This window comes from Mustela erminea, chromosome 9, assembly GCF_009829155.1.
Source record: "Mustela erminea isolate mMusErm1 chromosome 9, mMusErm1.Pri, whole genome shotgun sequence".
NCBI classification, from domain to species: domain Eukaryota; kingdom Metazoa; phylum Chordata; class Mammalia; order Carnivora; family Mustelidae; genus Mustela; species Mustela erminea.
Window position 1 is genome coordinate 100,711,664 of NC_045622.1, and position 26,405 is coordinate 100,738,068.

At 38.0% G+C, this 26,405-nt stretch overlaps 2 protein-coding genes across 2 annotated transcripts; both read right to left on the reverse strand.

Annotated features, from left to right (window-relative positions):
• Positions 1-3,052: 3,052 nt before the first annotated feature.
• On the reverse strand, positions 3,053-3,997 carry LOC116599948 (olfactory receptor 1002-like). The gene has a single exon (XM_032359884.1). It carries the CDS (start codon positions 3,995-3,997, stop codon positions 3,053-3,055), a length of 945 nt encoding a protein of 314 aa, XP_032215775.1.
• Positions 3,998-21,907: 17,910 nt separating this feature from the next.
• Positions 21,908-22,936, reverse strand: LOC116599949 (olfactory receptor 5G3-like). Its single transcript, XM_032359885.1, has one exon. The coding sequence runs from the start codon at positions 22,934-22,936 to the stop codon at positions 21,908-21,910; it is 1,029 nt and encodes a 342-aa protein (XP_032215776.1).
• Positions 22,937-26,405: the final 3,469 nt, after the last annotated feature.

Here is a 26,405-nt window from a genome sequence, read left to right on the forward strand (position 1 = left end):
TAGGAAAATGTTGCAAAATATAATGTTTCACCAAAATATCACACTGAAATCAAATCACTACAACAGCCATAGAGTGAAAAACGGAATAAAAGCATAGTTTTTAAAAATATGTTCTAAAAAGTTAGCATTCTTATTACTATTAGATGCCAAATTTCATATTAAGTTACCCATATGTATCTATACGCATATTTCCAATTATGAAACATTTTTCGTCTTGCAGACAAGCCCTTCTTCCAAGGAAACACAGCCAGAACAGACACTTGAATATATGTCTGCTGATCTATAACAGCATGAAATAAGGAATGGCATCTTAACCATAAATGTATTGTTCAATCTATAAATATACACTGAGCACCTACTATGTGCCAGGCTGTAGCGTCATGGACAAAGTAGTGAACATAAGCATCCTTCTAACATGAATCCCCCTTCTACAGGGAAGGACAAAAAAATAATGAAACATATAAGTAAATCATATTTGAATATTTATAAGTACTTCAAAAAATAATAAAGAAAAAAGGGAAATTGTTGGAATATAATACGACCAGAGAATTATTTTAGGTAAAGAGGTCCAGAGGACCTCTCAGATGGCATCATATTTGAGCAGAGATTCAGACGTGATAAAGGCTGGCCTGCAGCACTGCCTCGGGAGGAGGAAAGAGGAAATGGAAAGGCCACTTAAAACCCCAAGAATAGCTGAAGAAATCCCACAAAGGATTTCTCACTGAAGGGGGGTGTGCCTAAGCAGTCTGCTGCTCCCTCCCCTAAAATGCATTTAGACTGCACTGCTCAAGGCTACCAAGACAATCAACTCAGCTCTTTGCGTGGTCCTGTTTTCATGGCACACAGAGGCCTGGAGTGAGTACAAAACAGAACACAATTAATCTGTCATAAAGTGCCTGGAAGATCTTACAGATTTATTCAGCAAGGAGTCACCTGGTGAAAAATAAGTATTTTTATCTGTTCTCCAAAGTTATCATTTTTGTCAGCGTTCGTATGGCTCATAATAAATCCCTTCTCCCAGTTAAGCATTAGGTAATGTCCTCCTTCTTTCAAACTTGCACATTCCCAAAACCTGCATAACATACTGGAATGAAGAAAAATATCTTGAGAATCAGAACAAATCAGCGTTAAATCTATGCCTTCTCCTTTGTAAAATTCAAATACTTATTTGAACAAGGTTCTTTTCCTTTAATGAGCCAAATCATAGCATCCCTACTCTGTGGAAAACATAACCTAAAACAGAATGTATACCTCTTTCCCAGATGCTACCCTTTGCAGAGGGTTTTCTCTATCACCTTTTCTAAAGATACCTTAATACTCTATCTTGGCTCCTGGATTTGTTTTACCATAGAAATCACCATGTCTATGTACTTGATTTTTAATCTTTATTTGTTCACTAGCCTATAACTTCCATGAGGACTTTTTTGCTTATGAACAGCTCCCAATAAAGAGGCAGGCACATAAGAGGCATATGTAACAACTTGTTAATTAACTATTGCATCATTCATTGACTCCCATTAATTCTTTTTTTTTTTAAGATTTTGTTTATTTATTTGACAGACAGATCACAAGTAGGCAGAGAGAGGAAGGGAAGCAGGCTCCCTGCTGAGCAGAGAGCCTGATGTGGGACTTGATCCCAGGACCTTGGGATCATGACCTGAGTCAAAGGCAGAGGCTTTAACCCACTGAGTCACCCAAGCGCCCCTCATTCTTAATTAAAGGGCATCTTCGGGATTTTGTTCTGAGTCAACAGTGAACACAGAGACTATCACTGGCATAAAGCATGAGGAATAAACATGGAAAAAAATTCTAGGCATTAGAAGCTATTATTTACATTCTTCAACATGAATGGATTAAAATTAAATGCCATTTAAAGAAGACCTTCAAGAGAAGGCAGAGAAATTCTGTGTGAATCTTCAATTTGTACAAGGCAAATGTTCTATCCCCTCATTCTTGCATTTGTGTGCTGTATTAAAAAAAAATGGATAATTGAGAGAATATTGCATCTGGAGAAAAATGCAGGAGAACATTATGAGGTCATGGGCAATTCACTGAGTATTCTAAACCAACAGTCTTGTCATCTATAAAGTGGAAATTAATTCCCTGCTGATGACATAAAAATCAATAACCAACAATGGTAATAACTACCTTATTTTTGAAAATACATTTAAAAATATATAAAACAATTGTAAGTACTTAAATAACAGTATGCTAAAGTAATAAAACTTATGTGAATGTGGGAAAAAAAAAGAACTGCAATGCATTCTGCATTTTATATGCATGAATCACATGATTATAGTGGCAAAATCTCAACAAGTAGTTACTTGAGTAGCAGAACAGCAGAACAGACATACAAGACCTTTGTCAAATGTCTACTCCAAACGTGCAGGTGTTATTAGAGAGTGCAATTGTTACATACGACCAGAAAAATACCCTTTGTGATATTTTTATTAAAAAGAATAAAAGAGGGGCGCTTGGGTGGCTCAGTCATTAGGGATTCTGTCTTCAGCTCAGGTCATGATCCCTGAGTCCTGGGATTGAGCCCCTCATCAGGTTCCTTGCTCATTGGGGAGCCTGCTTCTCCCTCTCCCACTCCCCCTGCTTGTGTTCCCTCTCTCACTGTCAGGTAAATAAATAAAATATAAAAAATAAAAAAAGAATAAAAGGTAAACTTGCAAGTAATTGCAAGATCTCAACATCTTGTAAAGCAAAACAGAGGTACTGTTAAGCTCATTGGTTAAGATTTTTCCACTTTTCTCATACATAACAAAGCACTCCTCATTTCCCGTTACAAAATCTTAAGACTATTCTAAATCTTTGGGATTCTCTAAGCCACTCACTACATTTTAAAGCTCTAAATCTCAATACTGTTAATCGAGAAATGAGAAAACCCAATGAAAAGATTGTAACCTAAAGATGTTATAAGACTTCAGTGACACACAATAATAAAGAGTGAAGCTCAACATAAAATATGCACTCCCATCACTCAGTCCATGCTCATGCATCTTGTGTAAATATCACCTCTCAATCTGTAGTACAAATGGAATCTAGTTTACCCACTCATAAGAAACTGCTTCTTCTCAAACCTCCTTTTGAATGAATCCTTGACCTCCCTGTTTCTCAGGCTGTAGATAAGTGGGTTCAACATGGGAATCACAGCTGTGTAGAACACAGAAACCACTTTATTGATATCCAGGGAGAAACTAGAACTAGGGCGTACATAGATGAAGAAGAGTGTCCCATACAGGATGGAGACAGCTGTCAGGTGTGAAGAGCAGGTAGAGAAGGCTTTGCGCCTCCCCTCAGCAGAGTGGATCCTCAGGATAGCAATGACGATGTAAATGTAGGAAACCAGGATGATCACACCACTGACCACTCCTAGAGCTCCAGCCAAGATGAAAAGTACAAACTGATTGACCTGGGTGTCTGCACATGCCAGGGACAGAACAGGAATAAGGTCACAGAAGAAGTGATTGATGATATTTGGACCACAGTAAGGTAGGTGAAAGGTGAAAGTCGTGTGAGTCATAGTGCTCATAAGACCCATAGCATGAGGTCCTACCACCAGCTGCACACAGACACGCTGGGACATAATGAGAGTATACAACAAGGGCTTACAGATCGCCATATACCGGTCATATGCCATGGAGACCAGGAGGAAACATTCAGTCACTACAAACTGACCAAAAAACCAGATCTGAGCAGCACAGCCCAAGAAAGAAATTACTTTTTTCTCCATAAAGATATCAGTCAACATCTTAGGACCAATGACAGAAGAGGAGCAGATATCCACAAAAGACAAGTGGCTGAGAAAAAAGTACATGGGAGTGTGGAGTCGGGGATCCATCCAAATGAGGGTGATCATCCCCACGTTTCCCAGAAGAGTGACAAGATAAACCAAGAGAAATATCAAAAAGAGAACAACCTGGTGCTGGAAGTGATTTGTTAAGCCCACGAAAAAGAATTCAGTCACCAAAGTCTGATTTCCATAATCCATTCTTTGATTTAATCTGGAATGAGAAAGAGAAAGATTTTTCTTGGCAATCAGTTTGTAATTAAATTTAAAATTAATTTAACTTCTTTTTTTTTTCATTTAAAAATGATAAACTAGGAGAAGGGAGTTGGGGGAAATTGGAAGGGGAGGTGAATCATGAGAAACTATGGACTCTGAAAAACAATCTGAGGGGTTTGAAGTGGCAGTGGGGTGGGAGGCTGGGGTACCAGGTGGTGGGTATTAGAGAGGGCACGGATTGCATGGAGCACTGGGTGTGGTGAAAAAATAATGAATACTGTTATGCTGAAAATAAATGAATTTAATTTTTTAAAAAACGATAAACTGACACCCAACTCTCTTGAAGTCTACATCTGATGGTCATGCAATCTAGTTGCAAACTATTTGTGCAATACAGAGTAAGTCGCCAAACCTCACAGCACTCTTTATTTTCTTCCACAGAAAAAGAAATTTTTAAGAGAATCATAGAATTTTAACCCAGAAGAGAACATTGGGGATTATCTGAGACATGCCCTCCAACTGTGCCAGATTACATTTCTAAAAATCCCTACACTGTACAAAGTATACTTAAAGAAATATTTTATAGAAAAAAAGTATTGTGTGAATTTGATTAAGTTAGGCAAACACCTTCTCTCACTCTAGGCGAAGGGTGTTTGGAATGCAACTTCTCCACTAATTCCTTTAGATTTTAGATAAATATTCAGTCATGTCATCTAAAAGAGAGACCTGTGGTGTCTAAAGAGCAAGCTCAAACAAGGGAAGATGGCTTTGACCAGGGTTCAAAATCTTCATCCTTTCTGATGGAGGCATAATACTCCATAGTGTATATGGACCACATCTTCCTTATCCATTCATCCATTGAAGGGCATCTTGGTTCTTTCCACAGTTTGGCGACCGTGGCCATTGCTGCTATAAACATTGGGGTATAGATGGCCCTTCTTTTCACTACAGCTGTATCTTTGGGGTAAATACCCAGGAGTGCAATGTCAGGGTCATAGGGAAGTTATATTTTTAATTTCTTGAGGAATCTCCACACTGTTCTCCAAAGAGGCTGCACCAACTTGCATTCCCACCAACAGTGGAAGAGGGTTCCCCTTTCTCCACATCCCCTCCAACACATGTTGTTTCCTGTCTTGTTAATTTTGGCCATTCTAACTGGTGTAAGGTGATACGCTGAACCTCCTTGGTGATACCTTATCCCAAACATCTGTGATCCTCCTGTCATTAGTTTATATAACCACTAACCTCATCAAACTCCATCAATTTTTTTAGTTTATCAAAAAGATACTAGTTCTTAAATCTCAGTAAGTGTTGTAACTAATTAAGTATTAATAGGCGCTGGGAAAGAAAAGCAATAATTTAAGGATGAAAAGGATACACCTTTACATTTATCCCAGAGAAATGAAAACTTTCTCCACATAAAAACCTGTATAATTTTGATCACAGAAGCTTCAATCATAATGGCCAGACATATCAAATAACCAAAATGCCCTACAATATGTAAATGGCTCAACAATCTTGGTACATCATACCATGGAATACTCTTCAGTAAGAAAGAGGGGAAAGAAATATGATACACACACAGTTTGAAAGGGTCTCCAGGTCATTACATTGAGTCAAAAAGAGCCAATCTCAAAAATTCAGAATTCTGTCATTATGACATTTGTATAACATTCTCAAAATGGTGAAATGATAGAGATGGAAACAGGTCATTGGTTGCCTGGGATTAGGAAAGGGAGGGAGAGGGACAGTGTAACTATAAGAGCATAGCACAGGCACATCCATGTAGAGATGGATGTAGAGTTCTGTGGCCTGATTGTTGCATGGGTTAAACAAAGCTGTTGACAGAAGAAGTTAAATGTTATAGAACAAAGCACACACATCACATCATTGCCAATTTTCCAGATTTGATGTGTTGTACTTGGTAAGATATACTGTTGGGGAACCCTGAGGGAAGGGATATGAGTCTCTCTGTATATCTTTGCAACTTCTTGTGAATCTATACTTCAAAATAAAACTCTTTAACAAAGAAGAAGAGGAGAAGGGGGAGGAGGAGGAGGAAGAAGAAGAAGAGGAAGTAGAAGGAGGAGGAAGAAGAGGAGGAGGGGGTAGGGGGAAGAAGGGAAGGAGAAGGAGAGGGAGCTGGAGGAAGGAAAGAGGAAGGAGAAGGGGGAGAGGGTGAGGGAGGAGAGGAGGAGGAGGAGGAGGAAGAAATGAATGAATGAATGAATGAGAAGTGAGAGGGAAGAGAAATGAGGTTAGGATTCCAAAAATGGGAAATTCAGGAAGGGAGGAGCATGTTTTGGATTTTGAAATAATCATAATGATTCCAACAGCACAATCACACAAATATACCATTGGGCTGTGCAATAGAAGTATGACAGAAATCTAAAAACACTTTCCCCTGGTAAGAAAGACTGAAAAGATTTTTGCTTAAGAATAAAGTCATGAAGCTAAAGTCTACTGACATTTGGGGTGCCTGGGTGGCTCAGTGGGTTAAAGAACTCTGCCTTCAGCTCAGGTCATAATCCTAGAGTCCTGGGATCGAGCCCCACATCGGGTCTCTGCTCAGCAGGGAGCCTGCTTCCCTCTCTCTCTGCCTGCCTCTCTGTCTACTTGTGATCTCTCTCTGTGTCAAATAAATAAATAAAATCTTAAAAAAAAAAAATCTACTGACATCCTATGGTCCCATAGGCAAAGGAGCTTGGAAGGAAAGGTCTGGAGGGGTGGAATCCAAGATTAGCCAAAAAAAAAAAAAAAAAGTACCTAGTTGTAAGATATTCAAGGATTTAGTATTTTCTAAATACACAAACTCATCATAGCTCATCAATATTTGTATTTACTTTTTACTCAAGGAAGATGTATATGAAAACAATAGTTCATGACTGTCAAAGTGCATATTAATTTATTTTTCCCAATCCAAAAATTTATCTAATCCAAAAATTCTAAGATAGAAAAATCATGATCCTAGGTATGCATGTGATTTTGGGTGTGAGCAGCATGGAATTCAGGTCAGTGGATTCAGAGGTTTGCTTTCGACTTATAAAACCCAATGTAAGGAAAAGGAATAAATTAAGAACCAGAGAGCCAAACCTCTTAATACTAACATCCTATGAACCACAAATCCTTCAATACATTTCACTATCCCTATGCCAAAAACAAGATTCAGCAAACATGTACATTCAAGTTAGGTCAGTTAAACCAAAAGACACAGACTCAACATTTGACTCATACCAAATTATTCTTCATAGTAATCTTAGAGATGATGCTTTCCAGGCATCTGAATGCATTTTTTGTTATCTAAACTTCTAAAGGCAGCTTAGGAAATAACTTAATGCACCTATCAAAGAAACATGACCTAGACCCACTGCCTAAGTCGTAGTGAATTATGAAAGTAACATTCCTTGTTATAAAAACCAATTACCCTACAAAAATAGACTGGTCACTCTTCTCAGCTTCTCCAGGTTCTAGGAAGATACACAATACAGTGATACCATCTTGAAACCTGGGCACTCCAAAAAGGCATTAATTGACTCAATCTACCCAACACAAAGCAGAGGTTTTTCTAAAGGATTCTTGTGTGCATTGGAGTCAATTCCCTCAAGGAAAAAAAAGCTCAGGAGAACAGGCCTATAGAGAAAATATTATTTCAAGAGAAAAATACTGTGACTTGAATCCATTGTAATTACACAAAATAAACCCATCTCTCCCTTTGGGACCACCACACACACACATGCTTCAAAATCCAGGCATATTTTGCGGGTGTATTTTTGTGGTTTTTGTTGTGTTTTGTTTTGTTTTTTTATTTTCAGCATAACAGTATTCATTGTTTTTGTGCCACACCCAGTGCTCCATGCAATACGTGCCCTCTCCAGTACCCACCACTTGGTTCCCCCAACCTCCCACACCCCGCCCCTTCAAAACCCTCAGATTGTTTTTCAGAGTCCATGGTCTCTCATGGTTCACCTCCCCTGCCAATTTCTCTCAACTCTCTTCTCCTCTCCATCTCCCCTTGTCCTCCATGCTATTTGTTATGCTCCACAAATAAGTGAAACCATATGATAATTGACTCTCTCTCTGCTTGACTGATTTCACTCAGCATAATCTCTTCCAGTCCCGTCCATGTTGCTACAAAAGTTGGGTATTCATCCTTTCTGATGGAGGCATCATACTCCATAGTGTATATGGACCACATCTTCCTTATCCATTCATCCACTGAAGGGCATCTTGGTTCTTTCCACAGTTTGGCGACTGTGGCCATTGCTGCCATGAACATTGGGGTACAGATGGCCCTTCTTTTTACTACATCTGTATCCTTGGCGTAAATACCCAGGAGTGCAATGGCAGGGTCATAGGGAAGTTCTATTTGTAATTTCTTGAGGAATCTCCACACTGTTCTCCAAAGTGGCTGCACCAACTTGCATTCCCACCAACAGTGTAAGAGGGTTCCCCTCTCTTCACGTCCCCTCCAACACATGGTGTTTCCTGTTGCTAATTTTGGCCATTCTAACTGGTGTAAGGTGGTATCGCAATGTGGTTTGAATTTGAATCTGCCTGATGGCTAGTGATGATGAACATTTTTTTATGTGTCTGATGGCCATTTGTATGTCTTCATTGGAGAATTGTCTGTTCATACCTTCTGCCCATTTTTTTATATGGTTGCTTTTGTTGTTTTTAAATTTATTTATTTATTAAAGAGAAAGAATGTGAGTGGGGGCAGGGTCAGAGGGAGAGGGAGAGAGAATCCTAAGCAGAGTCTATGCTGAATGTGGAGCCTAACACTGAGGCTCCATCTCAGACCCTGAAACCATGACCTGAACTAAAATCAAGAGTCAGACACTCAATCAACTGTGCCACCCAGGCACCCCTGAAATCCAGTTTTGAGCCATTTTGAGTCTTCAACTGCTACATGATATCACCAGCCTTTGACACTATACAGGTTTGAGAATATAAAATATGGCCTTGCTTCAGATATATTATAATCAGAAGGTGAGTCTGGGTACACAGCAGCATAAGGGACTCCATGATCAGTCCATGATTTCCAGGATGGTAGAATCATTGTAGCCAGAGGGTTTGAAAAGTGTCTCTTATATGAGATTATTCTCAAAGGGAGGTAAATATAGGTAGATTTAAAAAATGTGGATTGGGGTGTGTATGCAGCGAAAGGGTTATAAATTTGGACATCTTGGGGCACCTGGGTGGCTCAGTGGGTTAAAGCCTCTGCCTTCAGCTCAGGTCATGATCCCAGGGTCCTGGGATAGAGCCCCACATTGGGCTTTCTGCTCAGCAGGGAGCCTGCTTCCTCCTCTCTCTCTGCCTGCCTCTCCACCTACTTGTGATCTCAGTCTGTCAAATAAATAAATAAAAATCTTTAAAAAAAATTGGACATCATTTTTGAGAGACAGAAGTAGTCCACATTGGCTGTATAAAATTTTCAAATATAGGGGTAGAAAAAAATGGGTTTGGGCTCAAACTTCATAAATCTGCTTAGAGAGTATTAACCCATTCAAGCCTCATAAGAACTCAGTGAAGGGGATGAATAGGAAAATCTGGATTCTCCTACCTCTCATCAGGATACTCAGTCCACTTTCTATTTTTTAAGATTTTAGTCATTTATTTGAGATAGAAAGAGCATGCAAGAGAGCAAGAGCAGGGACAGGGAGAGGAGCAGAGGGAGAAGCAGACTCCCCACTGAGCAGGGAGCCATTGTCTGTTGCTGGGGTCAGTCCCAGGACCTTGGTATCATGACCTGAGCTGAAGGCAGATGCTTAAACAAATGAGCCACCCAGGCACCCCCGTTCACTTCCTATTGGTCCAAGAAAAGCAGGATTCTAACTCAAAATCTTCCTCTCTCTTATTTTTGCTTCTAATGTATTTCTCTCCAGGTAGATCTGCACAGTTTTCTTCTTCATTTCATTCAGACTTCTACTCATCTCGAGTCCATCTTCAATCATCCTTTGTAAAAGAGTAAAGCTAAACCCACCTTAACCCTCATCCACTTTCCCTCTTGCACAGTTTTTTCTTCAGAACAAACATTGAATTTTTATCAACATCATACCACCCTACAACAATTAGTATGGATTTTGTTTAGGTTTTCCTCACTAAACCTTCAGCTTCTGGAATAGTGTTTTAAAGAGTAAATGTTCAATAAATATTTTTAAACAATGAGTAAATGAGTAAGTGGACTTATAATTTTAAGAATGTGATCTCCCTGATATGAGGAAGTGGTGATGCAACATGGGGGCTTAAGTGGGTAGGAGAAGAATAAATAAAACAAGATGGGATTGGGAGGGAGACAAACCATAAGTGACTCTTAATCTCACAAAACAAACTGAGGGTTGCTGGGGGGAGGGGGTTTGGGAGAAGGGGGTGGGATTATGGACATTGGGGAGGGTATGTGCTTTGGTGAGTGCTGTGAAATGTGTAAACCTGGTGATTCACAGACCTGTACCCCTGGGGATAAAAATATATGTTTATAAAAAATAAAAAAATTAATTAAAAAAAAAAAGAATGTGGCTGCAGGAAGAAAAATCAGATTGATCTAACTTCTTGAAGGTGTTGGGTAAATGTGAAGTTTATGTGATAATGGAAAGGAATTATATTGTTTCTTTAAGAGATCATCCTAGGAAGATCTAACTTGAATGGCAGAAGTTTGTTCCTGGATGGGAGACAGAAGTGAGCCAAGATTGAATTCTAACTGCCAGCCTTGGGACAGTGTTTTATATCTTCGCTAGTCTCAACTGCCTAGCTGGCCTTTGACTTCTTCCCTTATACACCTCCTGGAATTCATTTTTTCCAATATCACGAATGATCCAAGAGATCAAAACTTGATCTCATCACACAGATAATTGGGCTTTAGAGATACAAGTCCACTTCTGCTACAGTTTCTACTATCTTTAGAAAAGACATGAGGGCACTATCACTAATATGATTGGAGGTATCAGTCCTCTCTAGATCAGACTGGCAGAAGGAGACAATGTTACAGGAATACAGAGCTAGCTGACTGCCACATTGATAATAGGATCCCCAGACAGTAGTGGCCAGTAGGCAGTAGTAAACAACCAGAAGGCAGAAATAGATGATCTAACTAAAAGAATATGTCTTTTATTCTCCCAAATTCTCTTAGTATTTACTTGAAATATGACAACATTCTTTACTATTTTTCTGCTACCACAGTTATACTAAAATAAGCAATTTACTGCCACACTTCTAATTACTAAAATGTGAATGTTTTATTTGATATCTGATATGGTTAATCTCCATAATTATCTTTCCAATTATTCTTGCCTGGTGTGAATTTCCTATACAAGAAAGCTGAAAACTGAAATTTGAAATGCTAAATGTATCATGCACAAATTCCCAAACCATTCATCCATTTCTAGATATTTCTTTCTGTTACATCATTTTTTTTTTCTATTCTACTAGCATGACAGCTAGGTGTCACAGTAAGGAATTCATTTGTATGGTATAGAATATCTTCTTTCATTCTCTACAGTTTTACATTTCTTGTTTTTGCTATGTAAGATCAACAGAACCTAATTAGTCTCACTTACAAGGCCTAACCATTCAAGAACGCAAAGGCAGCACAATACAACAACTGAATAGTATGAGAATACCAGAGAATTTCTGGGGCTAAATGACCATGTAAATGTTAGATATCAAAATACTGATTAAAAAAAAAAAGAAGAATCTTGGTAAGTTGACCCAAATAATTTTCCCATTTGTTCCCTTGTTGTCACAGCTATCAAGGGAACAGAAGTGGAAGGGATTGTGTAAGTATTTAAGAGGAAAATGGTGGATTATATTTTGACTCCATATGTACCCCTGTATTCATTTATTTAATGCATCAGTACTTTTATAAAGCAGTGTTTCAGATACATCAGTGAGCAAAACAGTAAAATTTTAAAAAAGGAAAAAGAAAATCTTTGATGTGATTAAAAGTCTCAGTGTCACTGCCATGAAAATATTTTGGGCTCCGTGTATATTCAATGTGTCAGCCCAAGTGTCAGGGTTTATAAATGATATGATCAGCCTCCTAAGAAAGAGAACAGCTAAACTCTTCAACAACATTCACATGAGCTTGTTTGGGGCCTAGTCAAATGGGTGGGTAGGTTAGATAAACTTTATAGCATGGGTTTTCCTGTTATGGAATTCATATTCCAGAATATGCCTCCTCCTCTTCCCTGAAAAACCATTATTTGACTCAACAAACTGAAGAGTCTGTAAGTAAATTTGGCATTCTACATTTATGATCACTTCAAGAACCACAAGAAAATACCAAGTCACAGGGATGACCCTGATGTGGAAGAAAGCAAGAAACTGAGTTAAAAACTGTATTAAAGTATTAAACAGTTCTTCTGAGACTTAGCCAGCCTACAAATCTGCAAGCGCTAATGCCAGCAGCCACACCACGCGAGTGACTTTTAGAAGGATGCCAGCTTCAGTGGAGAAGGATCCCATAATACAAATGAAAGAACTGGGGGCACCTGAGTGGCTCAGTCAGCCAGGTTTCTGCCTTCGACTCAGGTCATGATGTCAGGGTCCTGGAATCAAGCCCAGCACCCGGCTCTCTGTTCAGCAGGGAGTCTGCTTCTCCCTCTCTCTCTCCCTCTCTGTGTTCTCTCTCTCTCTCTCATTCTCACTCTCTCGCAAATAAATAAATAAATAAATAGTGTCTTTTTTTTTTTTAATAGTGTATTTTTTTAATGAGAGAATTGAAGTCCAATTGTGGACCATTTCCTAAGAAAATATGGGTTCTACCCAAGATACATTAAATGCCCCCCCCAAAAAAAAGTGTTCTCATAAGAAGATGGAAGATGGTGTAATATTAAGAATGAAAATAGAGTCAGGGATTTTTGCTATTTGTGAGGACTCAGTTTAGATGTGATATATTCCCTCAAAAATCAAGGGCAATCTGTGTCACTTCTCATACACTAATGCCACGAGAAAGAAAGGAACGGGAAAGGAAGGGAACAGAGGGAGAAGGGGAAGAGGAGTGGGGAAGGGAATAAACGTTGCTTGAGAAGAGAAGCAGCCATGGCTGGCGTTTGAAGAGTGGAAGAAAGGACAAACAACGTATGTTCAAAACCCATGTAATAGCAGAGTAGGTACCTAGTACCACAACAGGTAGAGCAGCAGAAATAAAAACTGTCAGGAACATGTGTAGCCCATAAATAAGAAGCACTTGCAGACAGAGAACATGCACATTAGTAATCCTGGGAAGTGATCCTTCCCATGAGGTGTGATGTGGGTCTTCCATCGGCTTGGGTTGAAAAGACATCAAGAGCACCAGAATTCTCTTGTAAGATGAATAAGGTCTGAGGATATAATGAAAAACATGCTGACTGTGGTTGACAGCACTGTACTGTATAACTGAAATTTGCAAAGAGAGTAGAATTTAAATGCTCTCACCAACTCCCAAAGAAGATAACTATATGAGGTGATGTACATGTGAATTAACTAGATGGGGAGCATCCAGTCACAGTGTATACAAATATCAAATCATCCCATTGTGCAGTTTAAATATCTTACAATTATGTTTGTCAATCTTGCTCAATAAAGCTGGGGAAAAAAATAAAAATGAAATAAAGAAAAGACATCAATGAGCAGAAGAAGAGTAGAAGAAATAATAGTGAGGTTACCCACCGATAACATGAGACAGACTTTTTTCTCATACTTGAAAGCCACACCATCTGACTATTGAATAAATATCAAACATACACTATGTCCAAGTAGTGGTTGACTTGTATCAGTTTAATAAAATAACATGCACACATGCATCTTTCATCTTAATGAAGGAAGATAATAAATAATAAATTTAAAAATAAATTAATTTTTCCTTTCCCCTATGTTCATCTGTTTTGTTTCTTAAGTTCCACATGTGAGTGAAATCATATGGAACTTGTGTATCTCTGACTTATTTTGCTTAGCCTAATACACTCTAGCTCCATCTACTTCATTGCAAATGGCAAGATTTCATTATTTTTTTTAATTTTTTATTTTTTATAAACATATATATTTTATCCCCAGGGGTACAGGTCTGTGAATCACCAGGTTTACACACTTCACAGCACTCACCAAAGCACATACCCTCCCCAATGTCCATAATCCCACCCCCTTCTCCCAAACCCCCTCCCCCCAGCAACCCTCAGTTTGTTTTGTGAGATTAAGAGTCACTTATGGTTTGTCTCCCTCCCAATCCCATCTTGCTTCATTTATTCTTCTCCTACCCACTTAAGCCCCCATGTTGTATCACCACTTCCTCATATCAGGGAGATCATATGATAGTTGTCTTTCTCTGCTTGACTTATTTCGCTAAACATGATACGCTCTAGTTCCATCCATGTTGTCGCAAATGGCAAGATTTCATTTCTTTTGATGGCTGCATAGTATTCCATTGTGTATATATACCACATCTTCTTGATCCATTCATCTGTTGGATTTCATTATTTTTGATGGCTGAGTGATATTCCATTGTGTGTGTGTGTGTGTGTGTGTGTGTAAGAAAGTGTGTGTGTACCACATTTTCTTTATCCATTCATTCATTGATCAATAAACATTTGGGCTCTCTGCATAGTTTGGCTATTGTTGATAATGCTGCTGTGAACATGAGCATGCATGTGTCACTTTGAATCAGTATTCTTGCATACTTTGGGTAAATACCAAGTAGTGAAATTGCTGGATAGTAAGTTGTATATGTAGGTTTATATATTGTAATATGACTGCCATCTGTATGTCTTCTTTGAAAAAATGTCTATTCATGTCATCTGCCCATTTCTTAACTTAATTGTTTGTTTTTGTGTGTTGAGTTTAAGAAGTTCTTTATAGATTTTGGATACTAACCCTTTATCAGATATGTTATTTGCAAACATCTTTTCCCATTCTGTAGGTTGTCTTTTATTTTTTTTATTTATATTCATCTATCCAACATATAGTACATCATTAGTTTCAGATGTAGGGTTCAATAACTCATCAATTGCATGTAACACCCAGTGTTCATCATATCACGTGCTCTCCTTAATGCTCATCACTGACTTATCCCATCCTCCACCCACCGCCCTTCCAGGGACCCTCAGTTTGTTTTCTATAGTTATGACTCCCATGTTTTTTCTCCCTCTCTGATGACTTCCCATTCAGTTATCTCTCCCTCCCCCTACAGTCCTCTGCTCTGTTTCTTATGTTCCATGTATGAATGAAACCATATGGTAATTGTCTTTCTCTGATTGACTTATTTCAATCAGCATAACACCCTTCCAGCCACATCAGTGTAAGTGTAAGTATTCATCCTTTCTGATGGCTGAGTAATATTCCACTTTATATATGAACCACATCTTTATCCATATATCTATCAGTGGGCATCTTGGCTCTTTCCACAGTTTGTCTATTGTGGACAATGCTGCTATAAATTTTGGGATGCAGGTGCCCATTTAGATCACTATATTTTTATCTTTGGGGTAAAACCTAATAGTGCAATTGCTGGGTCATAGGGTAGCTCTATTTAACTTTTTGAGGCTCCTCCATGCTGTTTTCCAGAGTGACTCTGACAGCTTACATTCCCATCAACAGTGTAAAAGGGTTCCTCTTTCTTCACATCCTCACCAGCATTTATTGTTTCCTGACTTGTTAATTTTAGCCATTCTGACTAGTGTGAGGTAATATCTCACTGAAGTTTTGATTTGTATTTTCCTGATGCCAAGGAATGTAGAGCATTTAAATCATGTGTCTGTTGGCTATTTGTATGTCTTTTTTGAAGAAGTTTCTGTTCATGTCTTCTGTCCATTTCTTGAATGGATTTTTCACTTTTTGAGTGTTTAGTTTGATAACTTATTTATAGATATTGGATATTAGCCCTTTCTCTAATATGTCATTGGCAAATATCTTGTCCCATTCCATAGGCTGACTTTTACTTTTGTTAACTATTTTCTTTGCTCTCAGGAGCTCCCTTTGATGAAGTCTCTAGAGTTCATATTTGCTTTTGTTTCCCTTGCCCTTGGACATGTCTAGGAAGAAGTTGCTGCAGTCAAGGTCAAAGAAGTTGCCGCATGTGTCCTCCTCTAGGATTTTGATGGATTCCTGTCTCACATTTAGGTCTTTAATCCATTTTGAGTTTATCTTTCTGTATGGTGTTTTTATCTTCATGAGGTCCCCCTAGTTCATTTTTGGTTTTGTTTCCCTTGCCTCCAAGCAACATGTCTAATAAGAAATAACTACAGCTAACATCAAAGAGGTTGCTACCTCTGTTCTCTAGGATTTTGATGGTTTCCTGCCTCACATTTAGGTCTTTCATCCATTTTGAATTTGAAACAAAGCCTTAGAAACTTTTAACTATAAAGAACAACAAAACAACAACAACAACAACAACAAAAATTGATGGTTACCAGAGGAGAGGCAGGTGGGTAAAGGGCTAAATGTTGATGCGTATTGAGGAGGGTACTTATTGTGAGGAGTACAAGGTGTTGTATGTCAGTGAGGAATCAGTAAATTCTACTCTTGAAGCCAATATTATGCTATATGTTAGCTAACTATAATTTAAATAAAAACTTGAGATAAAAATAAATTTAAAATAATCCATTTAAATATATTATTGGTTAGAAGGTGAAAAGTGTGATCAATAACAGAAAAAGTTCGTTCAGAGTAAAGGAAATCTAAGTCTCCTGATGGGGTAGTGATGATAACAAATTCAGTATTCAATAAGTTAGAGTAAATATCATTGAGAAAATGAACTTCAAGCCAAGGCAGAAAGGTCTGGAAGACCCCCAGGCACATATTGGAAGATGAAAGATCTCAGCCAGAGAGAACATTATTGCAAAAGCCATGAAAGAACTCCAGGTTCCCAGTTCTTCAGGTAAGAATCTTGGAAGTCACCAATCTGCCCTAATAAGTAAAAAGCTAAAGATACTGAAGAATCAATATAACTCTTCTTGGACCTATAAGAGATGGGACGACACGGGGCAAACCACTGTCCCCAACAGCGGAGAAATGGACAGGTGAGAACAGAGAGTCACAGCTTACTCACAAGAAGAAATTTCCATGGGAACCAGTGCCTTGACAGGAAAACCTGAACTGAAAAAATAGAGTGAGATTTACCTCCAGGAGTTCAACCAGGTAACCACAGTAAATATAAAAGAAAAATTCTCTTTTGCTTCCACCAGGGGAGAAAAGGAAGCATTCTGAAATCCATCAGAAAGCTATGTACTTCTTAATAAAGTCTGCCCTCAGGAGAAACTAGTTAACTGGCTAAGCATGCCATCCCCTGCTGGGAGTCCTCTCAGAGCCTCATGCATCTGGGGGAAAGAGAAATGGCTAACTTCAGCCTTCTCTAGCCTTCCACCTGGAAGAAGGAAATAACCTACTCCAGTCCACTCTGGTCATCCTGTCCCGACTTACAAGGAAGAAAAAACAAAACTGAGAAACACTTTTGAGGTTCACAGTCCAGAGGCATAGTTCCGCCAAAACCTGATACCTAATCAAAGGATTATAGAATGTTTCCAGCCACACTTTGCAACCAACTTGGTAAAGGTCTGTTTATAGCAGCCCCTCTTACCCGGAACATCATGTCTGACTATAAAGAAAAAATCAAAAGGCACATACAGAAAGGCAAAAACATGATCCAAAGAGACAGAGCAAACATTAGAATCAGGCATGATAGAGATGTAGGAATATCAGACCAAGAATTTAAATCAACTATGATTAAAATGTTGGAGATCAAAAACACTGTAACCAAAATATAGGATGTCTTTGATGGGCTCATTAGTAGACTGGACACGGTTGAGGAGAGAATCAATGAGCCTGAAGATATAGCAATAGAAACTTCAAAAACTGAAAAGGAAAGAAAACAAAGACCAAAAAAAAAAAGAGGAAGAAGAAGAATAGGGACAAATATCTAAATAAGGTCTGTGGGGCAACAACTGAAAAAGGAGTAACACATACCTAATGGGAATATCAGAAGAAGAAAGAGAGGAATAGAAGAAACATTTAAGTGTTGTCAGGCTGGCTCAGTCAGCTGAGTGTCTGACTCTTCATTTTGGCTCAGGTCATGATCTAGGGGTTGTGAGATCAAGTCCTGCATCAGGCTGCACACTCAGAAGGGAGTTTGCTCTTCTTCTTCCTCTCTCCCCGCAACTCTATCTCTCTCTAAATAAATAAATGATTTAAAAAATAAATACTTTAAACAATGACTATTTTCCCCAAATTAAACTTAGGCACTAAACCATAGATCCATGGAGCTCAGAGAATATCAAGCAGAAGGAAGGCCAGCAAAAACCACACCCAGGCATATAATTTTCAAAGTGCAGAAAATTAAAAATTAAAAAAGAAATCTTGAAAGAAGCCAGAGGCAAAATGCCTCATCTACAGAGGAACAAAGATAAAAATTATATCTGACTTCTCAGAAACCATGTGCGTTATGAAAATCAATGGCCTTCTGCCAGAAGCCAATATTACAAATCGGGAAATTGCAGTGAGTGGAGACCTAACTAACAGAGAGTTTCCCTCTGATATTGGGGCTTATTCACCTTTACTTCACAAAATAGGGGGAACTACTTAAAGACTTTCAGGATAAACAAACGAACAAACAAAAAATGCACCTGCATGTGAATTTCTGTCACTGCCCTGTAGGAAGAATCAGTTGGGAACATTTCTTGCTAATAAAAACAAAACAAAAATATATTTTAAGATCCACTGCATTACACCTACAAAGTCTAAAAGAAAAGAATATGGTGCCGTAAGAGCCAAACACAGAGGTACTCTAATTGACTCCATCTCTAATCACTCCCTTAGGGTGAGTCTCTGAGTGGCAGTAATATGTAAACCGTATATGAAAAACAAGTTGTTAATCCACATGAATATAATAGGAAGAGATTCTAGGCAGAATACATTAGGAGATCAGAACAGCAATAACTTGAGCTAGAGGAAGACAGTTGGTTTGAATATATTTGCATATTCTTGGAGAAGGACCATAGAGCAATTCAAGAAATTTATAATTATCACTTGCTTCCTGCTGTTCTCCTCCCAATTCCCATTCAATAGAATGTGCTTCATAAATGTGTAAGAAGCCATTAAAGTGACAGAAAATACTTCAGCTCTCCTACTAGGAAATGACTATCTCAATAGGTGACAGATTTGAAACATGTTATGTAATGAAGATGCACAGTAGAGTCATTTTAAGGCAAAGTTTGACTGAGAAGAAACTGTTGATCTTTCTAGATAAAAATATATTTCCCTTTGGCACACCTAAACCCAAGTTTTAACAGTTCTTAGAAAGATGGTATTGGGAAAGTTCACAAAACTGACAATTAACAAAATGAATCAATCATAATCTTTGACCTAGCTATAGCTCACATTTGGAAATCTTGTACTACAGGTATATAAATACCAGATATAAATCCCAAATGTTGGGACATCATTTGTAGGGGGAATGAAAGGAAACAAGTTGTGTCAGTAGGAGAAGCATCCATTCTATGAACTGTTGTGCTACAAAAAAATATATACAATGTAGTTTAACACGGATATATTTAAGATAATATTTAGTTTACTTTTCAAACTTCATCATTTGCATTGTGTTGTTTTGAATTTAGCATTTTTATCATTTCAATGTTTTTAATAAGGAGAAAACTTACCATCTTGTATAAAAATTATAGACTCTGGTGGGGGGTGGGAGAAAATACTGATCGTTAGGGGGAAAAACTAAGAGATTGAAGCATAAAGTTACTAAGAATTTCTCCATTTTACTTAGGTTTTTTTTTTTTAAGATTTTATTTATTTGACTGGCAGAGATCACAAGCAGGCAGAGAGGCACGTGGGTGGGGGGGAAGGCTCCCCACTGAGCCGAGAGCCCGATGTGGGGCTCCATTCCAGAACCCTGAGATCATGACCTGAGCCGAAGACAGAGGCATAACCCACTGAGCCACCCAGGTGCCCCATTTTACTTTGTTTTTGACAAGGATTTCATTCACCAGTACTTAAAAGTATTTCATGAAATCAGAGAATGTTAGAATGGAAACATAGCCTTACTAGAAGGCATTGAGTCTATTTGCCCAAACTTACTTACATACAGATATATTCATTTATTCATTCATTCATTCATTCAATTTTGACACAGATTACAGCTTTTTGAAAGTGAATTTTAGTTACAAAAGCAAACATCTGTTGTAAAACGAGTCCAACAACTCACATGACCATGAAACAACCCCCCTGCTTGCTATTTCCAAAGTCACCCTACTGAAGTAACCAGTTTTTAACAGTTTGTACAGGAACTACACACTTCTCTCCATGACCATATACATAATACATATGCACATAATACCAATATATTTTTCACATTAGGTAACTTTTACCTCATCTTTTTTACTTTTTTTTTTTTTTTTTTTTTAACGAAGTGTTGGGGGAGGTTATCGAGATCTAAGCTCTGGTTGATCTGTGGGCTCGACCCGGGCAACTGGAGGCTTCTCTCCCTTCTCCTACCCTTGGAATGTGCACTCTGCCTACGTCCTCCGCTCCTAAGAGCTGTCCCAAGAACATAGCCTTGAGATAGTGATCTGTTCTTGGGACTCTCTATGTGTTTGAACCCTGGCAAGGCCTTTATATAAACTGAAGATTTGACAAGCAGTAGCATACATACATTCTTACTGCAGCACTCAGAACAGACTTATTTAAACCCCTTTGCCTGTTAAATCCTCCACCTACCATTCTGAAGTGGCCTGCATTTTTCTTTGGTCTTGCCCTACCCTTTGTGATGGGGGCCACTTACTGATTTCACTGGAGGCTCCTGAGGAAGTTGCAAACCAACACAAACTGTGATCTGCTTTACAGATTAAATTTTGGCTTGATTTTTTTTCCATCTGTCAATGATTTTATCAGGCAGTTTCCTCCAAACTAAAGCATGAATATCTAATTTCTTCTTTTTATAATTAGCTATGCAACACTTCAAAGAAAGAATGTATGCTTCTCCTAATGATACAAACTAGTTTCTTTTTATTCCCCTTACAAAAGGTGCTGCAACATTTGTGTCTGGTATTTATTTTTCTGTAGCACAGATTTCCAAATGTAAAATAGCTAGGTCAAAGATTATGTGAATTTTAATAGAAATCATCAAATTGCTTTCTGAAAATGTAGCTATGTTATGCTTAGCTATCATAGTTCAGTGTAAAATTGCTGTCTATATCCAGTGGTAACCTTACCAGCATTGCACATAATCATTTTGATGTTTGCTAATCTGATAAATGAAAAGAAGCTTTGCACTGTCATTTTTATTTCATTTACTTGAAAAATTGTGAAGTTGAGCGATTTTTTTTGTATTTATATTTTTGGCCATTTGCATTTCCATTTGTGCCAATTGCTCATCCATCCACTCAGTGGTCCATTTCTCTATTGTGTGTCATATATATGTACATATATGCTCAGCACTTTCCTACTGAGACACTAACTCATTGGAGTCACCCATTTTGCAAGTGTTCTCTCACTTTCCATTGTTCAACTTTTAACAAGGTCTATGAAGCCTTTATTTTTTTTTATTTCTTTTCAGCATAACAGAATTCATTGTTTGTGCACTACACCCAGTGCTCCATGCAATACATGCCCTCCATAATACCTACCACCTGGCTCTCCCAGCCTCCCACCCCCACCCCTTCAAAATCCTCAGATTGTTGAAGCCTTTATTAATGAACTCTTTCTTTCCCTTATAACATATTTCCCTTATAGTATTTGCTGTTCTAGTCTGGAATAAATGTCATCTCACATATGAAAATACATAAATATTCTGGATTTTCTTCTGGCATACATTACATTTATACCTTTAATATATCTGCAAATTATTTTGTATTCCCCATCACTTAGAAATGAATACTGAAGAAAAAAATATATAGACTGTCTATAAGTAACCTGGTAACACCCCAGGAATTAAAAAGAATTTATTCTCAGCCCAGCGTTCTTTTTACTACACATTATGAACCAACATCTATGGTACAGCATGGCAGAGCTATGTATTACCAAAACCATTAGAGAATTTTTCCTTTCAAAATTCCTCCTGAATGCATTTTTCACCTTCTTGTTTCTCAGGCTGTAAATGAGGGGGTTCAACATGGGGATTACCACAGTATAAAACAGAGAAATCACTTTATTGATATTCAGGGAGGAAGTTGAGCCAGGCCAAACATAGATAAAGAAAAGAGTCCCATACAGGATGGAGACAACTGCCAGGTGAGAAGAGCAAGTGGAGAAAGCTTTCTGCCTCCCTCCAGCAGTCTGGATCTTCAAGATGGCCACCAGGATGCAAACATAGGAGACCATGATGATCAGGCCACTGAGTATTCCTATAAATCCAGCCAAATATAAAAATACAAGCTGAATCATGGAAGTGTCTGCACATGCAAGGGAAAGCAGTGGTGAAATATCACAGAAAAAATGATTGATGATATTTGAACCACAGAAGGGTAAGAGAAAAGTCAATGTCATGTAAGTCATGCTGCTTATAAAAGCCATGGCATAAGGCCCCATAACCAGCTGCACACAGACCCTCTGGGACATGATGAGTGTGTACAATAAGGGCTTACAGATGGCCATATAATGGTCATATGCCATGGAAGCCAGGAGGAAACATTCAGATACCACAAAGAAACCAGAAAACCACATTTGTGTGGCACAACCCATGAAAGAGATGCCTTTTTTCTCTGCAAAGATATCACACAGCATCTTGGGGGCAATGGAAGAAGAACAAATATCTACAAAGGACAAGTGGCTGAGAAAAAAGTACATAGGAGTGTGGAGTCTTGCATCAGTCCATATGAGAATGATCATGCCTACGTTACCCCGCAGGGTGACAACATAGACAAAGAGAAGCATGACAAAAAGGACGATCTGATGATGGAGGTGATCTGTGAGGCCCAAGAAAAGAAATTCAGTCACTTCTGTCTGGTTCTTATCTTCCATCTGTCAGTTGTAACCTATGTAAGAAATTTAAAAATACATTTTATTTTTAAAATATCAATCGGCATATAGAAAACAGCCTTTTAAACTTATTACAAGTTTTGTTTTTGTTTTTGTTTTTTTAATCTGTAGAGGAAGCAGTTATGGAAACAATGTTGGACTGGTCAACACTATTTCCAAGGACTAGTTCCTGTGAGTTGTGATCCCCATGTAAACTTGAGTAATTCATACTTGATCTTTTTAGATTCTGTTCTCTTGGCCTTCAAAAGAGCAGTCTAACTATAAAAACTAAAACTCTCTTGGGCTCTAAAATTGTATTTGAAATTAAATGAAGTCTCTATTTCATTTTTATCATATGATAGAATAGTAATGCCTACCTAGGAATACAATAACTAGTGATATTGTAAGAAATGATGAAAAATTCAGATCCTGATAATTGACAGTTGGGATGGGGTAAACAGAATAGAAATAAGGCCCTTTCAGTTCCTGTTTTGATGGAGTGGATAGTACCATTCAGATGTCATGAAGACAGCATCCATATCTGTGTATATTGATCTCTTTCCCTTATAAAAGGCTTACAAAGGGAAATGTAAACAAATGTCAGTAGGGTTATTTAGAATGGAGAGTATTCTATCATAACACATAATAATCCTATTCATGTTTATAAAGGACTGCCCTGCAAATAAGAGATTGGATATATTTACTTTTTGACCATCAAGAACACACAAGTGGCACAAAGAGATAAGAACAGAGGACTCAATTTGGGGGTTAAATGAAGTGAATAAAATTCCACCAACCATATAATTCAAATGAAAAAATACACTGGTTTAAGAGGCACTAAGATGCTCTTCCTTAGAGATTAATCTATCAAATACTGCATAACAACTTTCCATGGAAATCATGTAGAAAAATAAGTATCTCCTGGGAGCTCAGCTGAATTTATCATGAGTGATAATTTCTATCAGTAATTTCTATGAATATTTTGTTCACCAAAATGAAATTATTTCCTTTAATTCCCTGTGATGTTTATAATTCTATTTAAAACATAAATCCTGACAGGCAATTTCTATTTTATTAACAAAACATGTAAAATGCTTAACATCTTTACTGAGACAAAATTTTCAAGCAAATATATTTTTGACTCATCAACTAAGGAAGAATATATCAAGCTATTTAAAATTATAGTAGGGAGCACGAGGTGTGGGAGTATCCATAAGAAAGATTCTAGGTTCATATGTTTATTACCAACTCAAATAATTCCCTCTATAAACAAACAAAAACATTCCACACTTTGGAGATAGAATGATTAGGATGTGGTCCTTGAAATGCCATAGTGACAAAATAATAGTTAATACACTATTTATGCATCTTTAATTTATTATTATTATTTGAGAAAATATCTGTGGCATGCCTTTTCCACAGGGTGATTGTTCATTAATGTCAGCCACTAATATCAATTGTTTTTAAAAATTTACATCTACTTGGGGAAATGAGATCTGGGCATAAAAAGAAAACCTACGTTTCAATATGATATTTGGTTGGTCCAAGACCAACAGGCCACAGGATTTCAGAAAAAGCTTCTATGTTCACGGTGAACTGAAGCAGTTGGGAAAAACACTGCTTTATTTTCATGTCTGAAAGAGTCCAAAAATCTATGTTGAAACTGGTTTTGGATGTTTGTGGACATATCAAACGTGTGTGGTTGGCGATGAGAATGTGCTACCATCCCTACCACTGTTCAGCATGCGAATATAAGACACCCTGCCTCTCCTATAAATAAGGGGAGTGATCTCTATAACCTTTCCATTCCTAGAATTCTATGACCCTAGAATTCTTCCTGGACATTGGAGTATTCAAAATAAAGAACAAGATCTGGTTTAAAGATTAAAAAAAAAAAAAATCAGTTATTTTGTGTCCTGAAGAGCTGGACTAAACCAAAGGCCACTCTCTCTGAGTTCTTGGAGTGGTGAGGTTTTGTTCCCAAAAGTCAGGTTCATTCTAAAGTCTTTCCACCATATTTCAAAATGTATTTTTAATCATGATGTGGGATACTCACTTCTTAAAGGGAATTCTTTGTTTCCCTAATAACTACTTCAAGATGAATGGCAAAACCTGGAGTTTTCTGGCCTTCATCAAGAAGTCAGTTTGGAAATTTTAATTTCCTTCTTGGTAGTAACCTTCTGCAGCAGACGTGACCTCCTAAGCACATGGTAAAGAAAATAAATCTCCATCCAGATGAGCCTGAGAGCAAAGAAGTGCTCCTTGTCCTATAGCCTGACTCACATCCAGTACAAAATAAAGGGATCATGTTTCTGATACTTTTAAATATGTTAGATCCAGATCTCTAAAGAACTAAACCCTCAAGAGTTTACACCTGAGGGACGAAATTAAAGTGGTATCATTGGCATTCATGCCAAGTTGTTTTGGTTTTTTTTTTTTTCTTTCCAAAATAACATCTTCTCTCCAACAGATGATTTCTGGGGGAAAAAAGTGATTTTTATCCCCCTTTAAGATCCTCCTTGTCAAAACAGACCATATTTTCCATCTGTATTGATGTTAACAGTAAACACATGCTAGGATAGAGTAGTGTGCCGCCTGGATCCTGAGGCCTGAGTGCAAATCTTAGCTCCACAGTTTGTCCCACAGTTTGGCAAGAGGGGCTTGCTATTTTGTTTTGTTTCTTTTTAACTCAGTATCCTCTTCTGTGAAATGGGAATAAATAGAGCCTGGCTCACAGAGACATTGGAAGAATTAGATGAGTTATTACATGTTCTAGGCTCACAAGAGTACACGTCACATGATAAGTGCTCATTAATGTCATTTATTGTTTTTAGGAATCTACAGCTTGGTCGTGGAGACAGGACACAGGAATAAAAAGAAAACCCACAGTTCAATGTATCCCTGGCTTGGTTCAAGGCCAAACAAACTGGAGAATGGTAGAGGAATGAGAGACCATTATGATCAAAAGTGGTTGGGAAAAATCTCATGTGCATGTTCATTTGGAAAGACAGAAACGTTTGAGACTATGACCTGAAATAAAAGGGAAAAGCATCACTGGTAAAGGTAAGGAGAGGAATGGAGATGAGGAGGCAGGAACATTCAACTTGGTTGGAATAAAGATTTATAGAAGAAAGAAGAAAATATTGCATCTGAAGGTAGTGCCAAGGGCGGAATAGTGTTTCCAAAGATGTCTACATCCGACTTCCAGGGACCTGTAAATATGGTATTTCTGTGGCAAAAAGGGATTTGGCTGATGCTTTTAACTAAAGAACTTGAAATGAGGAGAATTGGTGGGTCTTCTGATGCAACAGAAGGAGATGTAACTAGGGGAAAATGGTCAGAGATATGCAAGTTTGCTGGCTTAAATATGAAGGAAGGGGGCCATCAGCTGACAATTGTGAGCGGCTTTGAAAAGCTAGAAAATCAAGGAAACAGATTTCCCCTAGAGATTCCAAGAAGTAATGCAATACTG